The sequence below is a fragment of the Etheostoma spectabile genome, chromosome 17 (genome assembly GCF_008692095.1).
Source record: "Etheostoma spectabile isolate EspeVRDwgs_2016 chromosome 17, UIUC_Espe_1.0, whole genome shotgun sequence".
Lineage (NCBI taxonomy): Eukaryota > Metazoa > Chordata > Actinopteri > Perciformes > Percidae > Etheostoma > Etheostoma spectabile.
The window spans coordinates 11635561-11649100 of record NC_045749.1 but is presented as its reverse complement, the minus strand read 5'-3'; the positions used below and the strand labels follow the sequence as shown (position 1 = coordinate 11649100).

The 13540-nt window shown below is 37.9% G+C and overlaps 2 protein-coding genes across 4 annotated transcripts in view; one reads left to right on the top strand and one right to left on the bottom strand.

The window, feature by feature from the left end:
• The first annotated feature begins 2134 nt into the window (after positions 1-2134).
• On the top strand, positions 2135-7207 carry cuedc2 (CUE domain containing 2). 2 transcript variants are annotated; one of them, XM_032542059.1, is made up of 9 exons: positions 2135-2253; positions 3033-3118; positions 3208-3351; positions 3447-3508; positions 3707-3837; positions 3967-4134; positions 4234-4298; positions 5294-5354; positions 5424-7207. In XM_032542059.1, exons 2-9 carry the CDS (start codon positions 3045-3047, stop codon positions 5568-5570), a joined length of 852 nt encoding a protein of 283 aa, XP_032397950.1. In that variant the 5' UTR covers positions 2135-2253; positions 3033-3044; the 3' UTR covers positions 5571-7207. The 2 variants fall into 2 exon arrangements, with proteins under 2 accessions (XP_032397950.1, XP_032397951.1); XM_032542060.1 differs by having other exon boundaries at positions 2153-2253; positions 3036-3118.
• Positions 7208-7307: 100 nt separating this feature from the next.
• The window catches only part of hif1an (hypoxia inducible factor 1 subunit alpha inhibitor), a 9049-nt gene continuing 2816 nt past the window's right edge, over positions 7308-13540 (bottom strand). For both annotated transcript variants that reach the window (XM_032542057.1, XM_032542056.1), the window contains exons 2-8: positions 12789-13039; positions 11865-12013; positions 11597-11742; positions 11136-11242; positions 9717-9780; positions 9503-9613; positions 7308-9155 (exon numbers count right to left, since the gene is read on the bottom strand). In XM_032542057.1, coding sequence (XP_032397948.1) covers positions 9099-9155; positions 9503-9613; positions 9717-9780; positions 11136-11242; positions 11597-11742; positions 11865-12013; positions 12789-12895 — 741 coding nt within the window. In that variant the 5' untranslated portion in view covers positions 12896-13039 and the 3' untranslated portion in view covers positions 7308-9098. The remainder of the gene's footprint in view (positions 9156-9502; positions 9614-9716; positions 9781-11135; positions 11243-11596; positions 11743-11864; positions 12014-12788; positions 13040-13540) is intronic.

Genomic DNA, 13540 nt, shown 5'->3' with positions numbered 1-13540 from the left:
GTAGATTGTACACGCTCTCCTCTGATGCCTCAGCCCCACCTGTCTAGCCATGAGCTCAGAGTTGAAACAGAGTTCAGCCAAGATGAGAATAGTTCGTGCTTGTTTTATCAGCAGCTTGTACCATATTCCCCCCCATGAAATACTACAGCCGGCAAGAGATACTGCCAAGGGAGCAGGGAAACAATTGAATGGACATTAATGATTTACAGGTACATATCTGCTATAATACCAACACAGGCGGAGGAAACTGAGAGCAGGAGCTGATGACATCATTGATGTTGCCTCAGATAACACCTTGATCATCAACTATGTATGGATCTGGCAAAAGATAATATAATGTCCAAGTGAGAGTAGACGACTATTTACTGGCCTAATATACACACACTGAGTCAAGAACGTGGGTCACAGAAAGCTTCACATTTGTTGAGAAAGTCTGAAACAAACATGTCAGCTGTATGTTTAATTGTAAAAGCCTCAGTTTAATTTTTGATGACAGCTGGAATACATGAAAAATATTTGAATGTTTAACAAAAGGGTTTTGTTGTTAGACACCACATATTAAATGTATTAATATGTGTTTTCTGATGCAGCTTTTGTTGATTGTCGAAAGCATTATGGAATCCCATTTCAATGCAGAGGTCCCTTCTTATCCATCCGTATTTTATTTTACTTTGTTTCGAGCCATGCTTTACTTTTCTGATTTACCAAAACACAAGGAAAAGGTTAATATTTTTCAGATATTCTCCACATTTTTTGTTGCATTAAAACATCACACATATTGTTGTAGTTTCACCAACATATGTTGGTGTGTGTTCCCCAAAGAAATGCAGATGATGTATGTTGTAAACAATGTTGTGACGTATGAAATATTGTAGACAACTTCTATAATGTGGACAAAGGTTAACCATAATAGCTGCATTTTTAATATGTGTTAGTTTATTACGGATTAAACCCAAAAGTAGGGAATTTGGCAATGGAATAAATGTTTTTCAAGGGCATGCTTATAGCCTTGATAGTTTTCAGATTTGTTTCCATGTAGTCTGGCTCAGCGGAGGCACAGTTCCAGGATAATTGCCACACACCGGATGTCCCCCACCTTCTGCTTTCTGTGTGTTGCCATTCTCGAACTCCGTTTGTTTCTGGAAACAACAACAACAAACTTTCATTTGGCAAGCTACAAGCTGAAAACTGAAAATTGTAAAGAAAGTCTGGGTCGTGCAACAAGGCAGACCAGCTTGGTTCAGTCGGGGAATGATTGTAAAGATTTGCAAGGAATATGTTTACAGCATTTACTATCTAACTGGGCTGTTTTGGGACCGATTGGTGGGGATTGCAGTGGATGAAGTGCACGGCGATACACAGAGCAAATTAAGTTTAACCATGTTTCCAGCTAATTTAAAGCTCACACATTTATTTTCCAGGGTGCAAATGTTCCACCAAAACAAGTTCCTTTCTGACTATTTTTCACTGAGGCACTGTCGCTGTGTCCAGAGTTTAGTGCAGCCCAAGAGGACTGTGATTGGGATAATAAAATGCAAACAACCCAGAGCTTTTTTTGTCTCCTATCCCAGAATGTATGTGTGTAGTCAGACCTACAGCGCTGTGGAGATAGGTCTGGCAATGCAAAACTACAATCCATGTAATGCAGGGGTGCAATTATTTCCGTAGGTGGTACATCTGCCAACTACTTTCAAAATCAATCAAGTTGTTTGGTCTATAAAAATTATGACAAAACGCCCATCACAGTTTCCCATGGCCCAAGGTTACGTTTTCAAATGTCTTGTCTTTGTCCAAAACCCTAAAATATTAATTTGCTGGACAATTACTCAAATGATTAATCGATTTTCAAAATAGTTGCTAATCAGCAACTATACAAAAAAGTCCCACATAAGTACATTAAGAAATCCTGTAGGAATCATGCAAGTCTAATCTCAGAAATGGAGAGATGCATGTTTGAAGATTTTAAATTCAAATGTGGCTTCTGTTTTTATTTAACATCATCCATCTCCCCTTTCTTAGTTCCACATAGCCTTACCAAATCCATGTTAGCCTAAACAAAGAAAGTTCCACACGCGTAGCATAGGCCTACATAAAGTAATAGCTACACAGATTTAACCAGGCGGGTTCCAATTAGAGGAAATGACGTGGTAATGTTTTGATTCGTGCAGGCCACTGCAGTGACCAGCATCCCCCTTATAGCTAGCTACACCTGGGGAAAACGTTGAGCTTCATGTCCCCATAATTTCTGTCACAGTAAGTTTTACTACATTAAAGGTCTGTCCGATATAACGCTAAATAATCAAGGTTAATTTGGCATTAAGCGTAAACCGTTAGCTGTTAGCTAACAAATACACACTTAGCTTGCGCTAGTTTGCTTACAACCTAGCTAGCTAGCTAATGTTACCGTTATTTACGAGGATACGAAGATGAACAATGATGCTGTTGAAAACATATGACAGGGCATGAATGAATAATTGGCTGTGGATGGTGGATAATAACACGGCTGTTCTGCAAAGGTTTAGCTAGCTAAGGATAGCTTAGCCGTGGCGATAGTGATTGCAAGGAATCAAGGACCCATATATCGTTAATGGCTTTATAAGTTTATTTTTGGAAATTAATTTTATCTGATAACTAGCTACGGAAATGTCCAAGCTGCACTGCTAATGCTTGAAACAAAACAAACGCTAGCAACGTTATCATTTAGCGGCAGCACTTCAGTGTGATGCATAGCTAAGCATTATTTGATATTTGTGTTATGTAAGGTACTTGACATCAATTAACTTACTTTGTTTAGTGGAGACGGCGATATAATGCGTTGCATCATGGTTAACGTTAACATGACTGTCGATCTTTGTTGAAATTAAAATAATTAGCTAGCTAGCTTCCAAGAAGTCAAATGTTTTTGGAACATTTCCATGTAGGTCTGAGCTGATGCCTGATTGTGGTGTATCATATTTGGTACATGGGGGACAACTGTTTGGTCATTGCTGTACCCCAACTCCAGCACTTTTACTTTGTATTCCTCTGCGCAGTAGGAGAACGCAATGGACCTCCACAAAATCATCCACAGTGCGCTGCACGAATTTATTCAGGTTTACATTCCTGATGCAGATCTCAGGTAACAACTGTACAGCGTTTTTGTATCCTCACAAAAAGTGTAGTTCCGTCAGATTTACAGTAACCTCTTTTTTTTACCACTCAATGCAGCACACTGGATGATGTTCTTCTGTCTTACATCACTGGTGTCCTGGAGGATCTCGGCTCCCAGCAGAGTGTTGAGGAGAACTTTGATGTGGAGGTCTTCGCAGAGATGCTAGAAGCTTACATACCTGGTTTTGCGGAAATTGACAGGTAAACGAACACTTTCCCCTCTATTCTGACCACGGCCAGACAACTACATTGCTTTGGCATTGGTTGTTATTACAATTTGTTTTTCATTTTTTCAGTGTCAAAGTCTGTGAAATGATGTTCAATCTGGCTTCAAAACTAGCTACTGCTAGGACATCAGGTAGTGCTTCAATTGTTATTTCTAATACACGCAGTACTGTAGCAGCCTTACCCTTTCCAAATGGTGTCTTCATTTTCATAATGCTATCAAAGGAGTCACAAAAACAAACTTTGATGGGCAGTTACACTCATTTAAGATGGAGATCATCAGCTTCACATTTATACTACAGTGTGCTGATGTTGATTTGTGTCCGTTTAGCTGATGAAGCAAACCTTGAGCCTAAGGCAAGGGCAGAAGAGATTTCATTGAAACTCACCGACCTTCCCAGTGAACCGCCACCAGGAGAAACGCAGTGCCTTAAAACACAAACAGAGGGCGCCACTGCCAAGGTTACAATTTCGGCACATTCTTTTTTCTAGTTGCATTTTACTATGATTTAACTTGTGCTCATTGTTTCCTACCATTGATATTTTTTCATCCACCTAACTTAGAACTAATATATACATGCACATGTTTAGCTACCAGTGTCTGAGTGGGAGTCCCAGGAGCAACATCTGCTGGAGATGTTTCCCAAGTGTAGTCTGTCCGAGGCTCGCAGCGCCTTGTCTATTGCCAAAGGAGACATGGAAGAAGCTGTGCGTCTTATCATAGAGGGTGATGTCCAACTCAGCCCCACTCCTCTTAATGTGAGTCTCAGCTACACACAGAAACACACTGTTTCTTACCAGCCACTGCCTACTTTGTGTGTGTTAGCGGTCTGATTTGATGGTGTTCTGTTGCCACAGGTAAACCATGGGAAGAGCATTTCCTCACTGGTAGACCAGAAACTTAAAGAGAGCATCCTTGAAAAGTGAGTAAGATTGCTATTATCTTGTGTAGAGCAGGGGTCCGTTCCAGGAAGGATGTTTAACAAACTCTGAGTCTAACCCTGATCGGAGTTGATTTACTGCGAGATGGGAAACTCTGAGTCTTCGGTTCCAGAACAACTGATTAGAGTTGGTTCAATCCACTCTGAGTAGGTTCACTCAGAGTTAAGCACGTGTACCACCACAATAAAAGGCAGCATGAATGGAGTCATGATACTACGATTCACCGTGGTATCAACTACAAACAAACGTGCTGGCAGAAATACTCATTTGCACATACAGCATGTTTGAACATGTATTTAGTTAAAAAAAGCAACACAGCAACTCCTGTAAAAATAGCAAGAATTGGTGTGGCAGAAAATTCCTGCTTGAGTCAATGCATAAGCTCTGATATAGTGTATTAATTTCATATTTAATCACAGGTACTGTAATCGTAGTAGGTTACACCTATAATTTTATTAGGTGCAATCCTGCGGGCAAAAAAGTAAACTACTACTAATTCAATTATTAGGTTGCAGTACCATGACATAATTATGATTTATAGTTTTATAGTCTGCCTAACACAGTTAATAAACCAACACGTTTATTTAGTCATGCAGATAACAAACTGTGTTAAATTGCGCCTGCCACAGACTGACTGAATGTATGAGGAAATGAAAGAGTGCTGTGTCAGAGGGAGGAGACCGAGAGAAACTCAAGGTTTCTTGAAGAAAACTTGCTCCCGACCAGGGTAGGTTCACAGACTCAGTTACCATAGTAACTGACTCTGAGGTTAAGTTACCTCTCTTTCTGAAATGGGCTGGAGTTACACCTCTCTCTCAGGTTTGAGTAACCTCCCTTTTTGAAACCGAAAAGCCAGAGTTTCCCTCATCTCAGGGTTCACAAACTCAGTTGTCACTAAACCTGCTTTCTGGAACGGACCGCCGAACTGGCCTCACTTCTTTGTGTCTATGTTTATGACCACGTTTCATCTCCATAGGTACATGCTGGTGGACAGGGAGGATGATAAGAAAACACACCGGCCTGTCGCCCCCAAAGATGTAAGTTATACTTAATATTCACACAGACACACTTTATTTATTTATTTATTTATTTATTTTGTAAAACAGGCTCCAAAGAAGCTAGTTCGGTACCACAGTAACCAGGTGGTAACCACAAAAGGAGAGCGATATCACCTTGTGAAGAAAGACGAAGCGGAGGACATGAAGAAGACGTATGTCAACCTCAAGCCTGCACGAAAGTACAGATTCCATTAATGACGTGCACACCACAGTGCAAGAGCAGCTAACAACAATATTGTTTAAGTTATTTGTTTTGTTTTTCATTTGGCCTGAATTTGTTAGATTTTTCTCAAGTAAAGGAACATATTTGTTAGTGTTTCAGTGGCTTATTTTTAAATATTGTTATCTTTTTATATGCCTTGGTTACAACATTTGACAGTTTTGGGTGATATTTTGGTGATGTTGTAACTTGTGTTCTTGTTTGTGTAGCAGCCTAACCTATCTACTTTTTGCCATCTCAGCGGGTCTGATGTTGCACTGACAATAGTGACTTTTTTAACCTTTTAATTTTCTTATTTTTTTCATTTGTATTTTCTTTAACTTACAATAGAAAATATAGATTCCTAACTGTGACAAAAAGTTGTATGATGAATCTGCTGTCATTTCTGTAAATAAGTTCTCGTGGTGCTGTAGTTTCTTCTGGACGTTATAAGTGAACTGCTTTTGTATGTACATATCAAATCATTGATGCCAATTTCATTTAAAGTTCTATTTTTACATCATACAGGAAGACAGTGCGGTTTGGTCAAGCCTTGTGATTTGGACAATTTGTTGTGCTACAAAAAAGTTTTTGACTAAAAACCTATTTTTGAGACATAGATCTTTATGAACATTTGTACAGCAGGTAGCCACAGCAGTCTTCACGCTGGGTTTGATATGTGGGTTCCTGCAAATAAAGGAAGTGTGTTATAATATGCACAGTTTTACACTTTATAAAAAAAGTTGTATTGCTGTTTATAATTTCTAAAATGGACAACAAATACTTAAAAACGTAAATTATTTTTGTAATATAATGACATGGGCTCAAAGTCAACCAAAAGTGAAATTTGTCAGTCTGTTGCTACAACCTGAGAGAAATGGTACATATTTGCCAGTGGTACAGCTAAGCCCTGCTGAAACAATGGGTACAGCTTAAATATAATTTTATCACTCAACTTTAATGGGAAACACTGTATCAAAGTCAATACATTCATTTGCAATACATTTTCTAGCACAACAAATTCTAGTCTCAAGAGGTTACAGCACTGTCATTTCTGTCATAATGGAGGACTGTGGTTGCCCCCTAAATGTTAAGCGAAACATGCTGGATTCCAACAGCATTATCTTTATTTTTGATATAGATGTATATATCTGCAAAGTCTCCAATCATGTATTTATTGTGATGAGGGCCGCTGTGTGCTTTCAGGGTCAGATTACATGTTACTGAAGTGGTCCTCTATTGCAGCTACTTTCATCTCGTGTCTTATGAATTTTGCTTCACTTGAGATTGTTAGTTGTAGAAACCTTGATTATGATTGGATTCTTATTACTCTTATTTTTGTTTGTTGTATATTAGGATAAATGGGTTGGTCAGGTGTTTTTTTTACTAATATATACTTTTACTTGTCCGCATCCATTTCCAGCGACTACTGTATAAGCAATTGTTTTGAATTGGTGGTATTTTTTTCTTGAGTGTAAGTATAACACAATCATGTGTTGAAAAGATGTTACTGATTATCAGCAGCATTGTTGTCTTTAATTACTACATGCAGCTATTTAGTCAGTTTTAACCCTGTGCTTTAAGAAACGGCTGACGCACAATTTGTAGTAAATAAATACACATTTTTGTAGATCATCCACATCATATTCTTTGAATTGTTCACTCGTTACTCAAGATAGTAGTTGAAAAGTACCAAATAGTTTTTTCATTACGTTATTCAGAACTCGGCAGTGTAGAACTATGCAAACTTTAATCAGAGGAACAAGGAGAGCACATACTGCATGTTCAAAACAGAAAACGTCAAACCTACCTTTAAAGCTATGCCAGAGTGAAAACATTTTGACCATAAAATAAAAACAATTTAAAAGTCGAGTTGTTGCAACATTTTGTGCCATGCCGCTGTTAAACAAGGCACATACGGGCACCCTGAACGTATATTCCTGGTAAATTTAGTGCTTGGATATTCCTTTCTGAATATGGATACCCATCTACTGCTTTGTATGTTGGTTTGGCACATACAGCACAACGTTAAATTCTTCCCACTTTTTGTTCAAAGTATAGTTGTTTTTTTTTTTTTTTTACAGTTCAGGAGAGCACTTTAAATTTGCACAGAAACGTGCAATTGTGCTGCATGTGAGTAAAAAATAATTGTATGTCTGAGGATTGCTGACCAAATACATGTTTCCAACTGAAATTAAACTTTTGTCATTTCATCCCAGATCTGCTGAGTTCAACATAGCACGCTGAATATTTGTATTGCGGCAGTATAGTGCATGGACCAGTAAACTTTACACCTCCACTAGATGGTACATTGTGTTGCGCTGCAATGGCTGATGCATAAGCTACATCGCAGCAGATGGTCCTGCTAGTTCAGTCCATTGATAAGATTATTACATAAATCTATCATTTAAGCAGTTCAAGTTAACCACTTTTACAGTTTTAACCATCATATTCCTTAGGAAACATTACCGGTAATTACTCTGAAACCTTTCCCCAAAAACAGTGACTTACTGTATTTTATTTTATTTAACTGTATCTGCAACTAAAATTGCAGTAAGTCATTTATTTTCCGTGCCCCTCATCTATTACTGGTACGCAGAATAGCACAATCGATAAAGTCAAACAAATCAAACAAGCAAGAGCAGGTATAAACACAAAGCAGCATCTCTCAGGTAAACAATTTAGCTGCAAGCAGTCACATACTCCTTCAGCTGAATATATATATGAGCCCCCTTTTTTTCCCACCTACACGTATTTCATCACAGTTTTAAAATCACTGTACTTATGTTTTATTACCCGGCCTATGCTGTCTTCTTTGCAACAGAAAATTCTTGCTGATCACTCCCTAAAACCATGTAGATAGGTGGGGAGATAATGCATATTATGTGGATATATTTTTATAAGACCCTTAAAAGACATGTCAACTTTAGAGGTATGAACCAAATCAGATGTATATATTATGTATTAGTGATAAAGATGGAGAATACAATATGATCACTCCGCACTAAGCAATCGGTCCATAACTGTGTTAGAACATGTATATAAGAAAGTATCTAACTGATGTGTACTGTATATGTAATACCCTTTGATTCATCCATTAGTGGTCAAAATATTGAGGTTGTTCCAAAGGTACCGATCGTAGACAACTTCTACTCACTGGGTGAGCACATGCACCCAAAAACCCATTAGCTTGAATTAAGAATGTTGACAGAACACTGATTTACATTAAATACATCTAGACTTAATCCAAATGAGGCCTTCTTTTCAAAAACTAAATATAAAAAAAAAAAAACTTCTTCAAGTAGGTGGAATTCCAGTGAGTTAGTCTTCTGTGATTGATGTATCTGCAATGACCATGGCACTCAGGGACAACTGAAGCAGAATGGTTTTCAGGTGGCTGCTTATTGCCGTGCAGTGATACGTAGCTTAAAAAAGCCAGAATGTGCATTACGCATGCAGCAGTCTCAATTTCACGTGGCAAACAGAATGCACCGCTGTCCAGGTAACGAGGTAAGAGTGGTGCTCTAACTGAGACCCTGGTCATATCGCCCCTTAATCATCGTTTTCAGTAAAGGTCCAACCTACAGAAAAAACAAAATGACTCTTGGTTAGGATAAGCTGCACACATAGTGTCAGACATAATGCATTGTTTTACTCACTGTCCCAGACTGCATGCATATATATATATATATATATATATATATTTTTTTTTTTCTTTGTACTAAATCAGGTACGCCATAAATATTCACAGTAATTAGGTTGCTGGAACGGTCGGCATGCCCCAGGGATTTCATGTAACGAGTGACCTAAATGTGGATCTGATTTAATGTTCTAGAAAGTGACAGTGTGACATTCACATGTGACTTATGTAACTGCTGATAGGAAAGAGTTTTTGTTGTAAAGAGGGTATAAAATCAAGTGCTTTTACCTCATGTGGGTCTCCAAGTGCTTCTCCCAACATTTTCTCAATATTTCTCATGATGGCCACCTTCTGGTGAGCCCGCAGGGGGTACTCTATCCTCTTGGGTGTGGAGGCACCCTAACCAAGTGAGTCAAATAGGTGAGTGATCACAAAGAAAAATGTAATGGCAAAGACAACACAAATCTTAAAGGAATGGCTGGGAAGACTCAAATATGCATACTTTGTACCAGAAGTTTACAGTGATTGTCACTCCACCATTCAACAGTGATTCAATGTGATGCCACCTGAGGAAAGACAAAGAATATAAATAACTAAATTCATCAAACTCTGGCTGTCAAAGAGCAATTTTCTGCAGTTGTTACCAGTTAAGAGTAGTTTATAAAAAATAACACCAATGTCCAGCACTCACTGTGGATTCATTCAACAGGTTGGCTTTATTATTAAAAAATACAACTACATTATACTGTACCGTAGTTACTTTTGATAGCACAAATGTCCACCAATTACTACTTATACGATCAACAAGATACATCAAAAACTCAGTGCTAATAAAAAAGAATTGGATGACTAATTTGCATGTTGAGAAGTTAAATTAAAGAATGTTGTACTGAAATGCAGAGAGCATGATCACACATCAGCTGAAACTCAAGAAACTCAAAGCCCTGGGGCCTTATTTATCAACTGTGCGTACGTACAGATGTGTGTGCGTATGCAATGCGTAAGAATATTGCCACGCAAAATGTGGAATTTACCAACTTGTACTTACACTTAAGAGTGTGTGTAAATGTAAGCACAAGTCTGGCCATGCTACAAAACAGAATCTAGTAATGGAATAGTGATACTACTACAAAAAAAGCATTTAAGAGTCTCACAGTATACATAAAGCAATCAACATCCACATATGTCCTGTTTCCTTTTATTTGAAACACTCAATTAATAATTTATATAAGACAGCTGTGACAAATGTTTGAAATATGGGGCAATGGCTTATCTTGCGTTATGGGAAGACTTGGCAAACAATGTGCTCAAAGATCGCGCTGATCTGCTTTCCGAGGACACAGTGGCTTCTAGGTAGGTACAGCAGGCCCAAACATGTACTGCTGGATTTGGGTCATGATATTTGTGACCTTCTCCCATGCAACATTTGTTCCTTTGTTTGTAATCCCTCCTGCACTGAGTGAAACAATATTTGTTGGTTGGATTCAACCTTGTCTACCAGTACCTCTATTTCTTTGTTCGTAAGTTCCTATTCTTTGCTCTCTTTGCCATTATTCCGGTGAGGGAAAAAACACATTTACGTGGCTGATAAAGGGATGTGTTGTTACCATATACGGTTAATTGGAGGCGTTTCTAAATGCAAATGACCTAATCGTGGATGACCATGGTTGTTAAGAATAGGCGGAATTTATCAAGATTGATTACTTACTGATGTGCATACGATTGGCTTGTGCACGTTTGATAAATGAGGATTTCTTTTTGTACCTAAGCACATACTAAATGTCATTCGTGAGACAGAATTTAGAACATTTTCTACGCACAGTTGATAAATGAGGCCCCTGGAAATAATCATCTGATTTAGTGATGGAGTTAATTTCTCTACATAATGTCTCTAAAAAGGCCATACAGAAGTACTTCTTACCAATACATCGGGATGTAGAGCACATCTCCCGGGCCCACAACAGTCTCATAGCCAACAACATTTTTAAAATTGGGAAACATCTCATAATCAGGATGATCAAAATCAACCTATAAATAAAAAGTACGGATGTATTACAAAGCATATACACACTGAACCGGCATGCATCTAACTTTATTTACTGTAAAATACATTTTTAATTCCTTCCTACTTCTTAAATTTGTTTTCAAAGGAGTCTTGCTTTGACTTTGTTTTAACTAAATGTATGTCCTTATTCAAAGTAATCTTAAAACAGTAACACTTTTTATAAAATGAAGACTTTGTTGTATAATGTTTTTGAGGGGAAAAACTGTGAATGATCTCTAATATTATAGATTACGGCAACAGAACTTAATCACAAATGTGCTAAGTTATACGTTTTTATTATTATACCAAAGGTGATCATCTACATATATGTGGCTTACTTGGCTCTGTCTGTCACAGGGGTGGTGCACAGGGTATGGATAGAGACACTCAAACTGGTCTGGAGGGAAGAGGATGCATCTCTTATGGCCTTTGATCTGTGCAAAGAAGTTCTGCTGCTCGTCGTAATGTGCTGGTGTCACATTGCCTGTGGTAAAAGAATATTAACCAATAATGTGATGTGTGAAAAACATTGAGGACAACATCATACAGCAGAAACTGTGACACTGGATTCCGTTCGCAGCGGACAACTACTGAAAGAGCCCTTACCCTCCATGCCTATGAGCAGCAGGTTGGATGTCAGCTGTCCCCAGTTTCTCTTGGCTTGCTGCTTGTTGATCCAGTTCCAGTTGAAACCAAGGAAGTCAACAACAATCTTCTTCCCTACCGTGTCATTCAGGGTCTGCTGCAAATATACCCTTGAAATGCATTAGAAAAGACAAATGCAAAATGTATGAGCCACCTGTCCTTGTACTCTCTGATACCTGAAACAAGTGGAAACCCAGCGTCATACCTATGCTATTAATATGTCTGCAGGATATAAGCTTGTTCACAAGGTGCTTATATTTCAGCAGGCTACCTCTCTTTCAAGACACAAAGAACAACATGACATATAAAGGAAGTGGACGGTAAAATGGACAGTAAAATTTAAATAGATAAGAGCCACTGTTAGCGTCAGTGAGGCGTTATTATCGAACTTACGCAACTTCTAGGCAAGACTGCTTGAATGCATTCAATAGCATTCACACACTACTATTTGCCAGGCGTCGCTTATGCAAGGTAACGTAACCTGATCTGTTCAGGTCCTATCCCCTGACCAATCGGCTATCTTAACCTTAACCACTCAAGGTCAATCACCAATCCAGCTGCTTCGTAGGGCAGGACTGGCCTAGGAATTACATGGGATCCATAATAACGCGTCACTGAGTCAAACAGAAATTTCACTTTAGTAAGTTGTGTGTGTGTGTGTGTCACAGTAATAATAATAATAATAATAATAATAATAATAATAATAATAATAATAATAATAATAAAAATAATAATAATAATAGGCTTCACCTTGATTCTTTTTCCAGACACTAGCTTCAAGCTGAGGATTTTGTTTAGATTGAGCATCAGACCAGGCTGGATTATTATTAACAGATTAAATCATATTCCTGTTCCAACTCAAATATCATTATAAATATATCTTACCTCTCCTCTCCATTTTTTTCCTCCATTATATGCATTTTATCCACAAATTCAGAGAATTTCATTTCCATTCGTTGTGACTTGGGGACAAAGTTTTCAAAATTAGCCATTTTCTTCTCATCATAGTAGAGGAATTTGTGATTTTCTGCAGTGTAAACAGAAAAGTCCCCATTTCCAATGTTCTCCTGCAGATATGCAATGTCCCATTTGAGAGCTGGATACACAAGGTTTGTGTCTGTTAAAACCACTGGTTCCTGAAAACAGATTAAGAAATGTCAATACATGTCAATATTATAACAAAACATTTTTTGTAACATACACACATTGTGCTACTTCATTTACATATTTTGATATTTGTTTATTTCAAGAGAATTAGCCAATACACTTAGAAAAAATAAGCAAATATCTTTATAGAATAATGGTCTTGGAATTTCTAATTCTACTTTAACATCTATTGCTGTTTATGGGGTTCATAAAATAGCCTAAAATATAATGTAGGCCATTTACTTTAAAACAAATTCTATATTATTTTAAATTAAAAGACGTTATAAACATTACTGAATGTGTATCATCTTGATTGTGTAAGGGTTTTCTTTTGATACCACTGGTATTTACATTTAATAGCTTTTTATGCAAAAAATAACATAAATCCCAAGACAGGCCAGCGCAATTTGTCAACAGTGCAGTATATGGCATTAGATGCACCGAGCTCCGAGGGCTACGTGACTAACTGAACGTAGACCGATGGCGCGCGC

Excerpts from the sequence above, each read along its gene's own strand:
- cuedc2 (XM_032542059.1), top strand. The coding sequence starts at position 3,045 with ATGGACCTCCACAAAATCATCCACAGTGCGCTGCACGAATTTATTCAG. Across the intron at positions 3,119-3,207 it reads ATTCCTGATGCAGATCTCAG|CACACTGGATGATGTTCTTC; the intron begins GTAACAACTGTA and ends CACTCAATGCAG. Across the intron at positions 3,509-3,706 it reads AGCTACTGCTAGGACATCAG|CTGATGAAGCAAACCTTGAG; the intron begins GTAGTGCTTCAA and ends GTGTCCGTTTAG.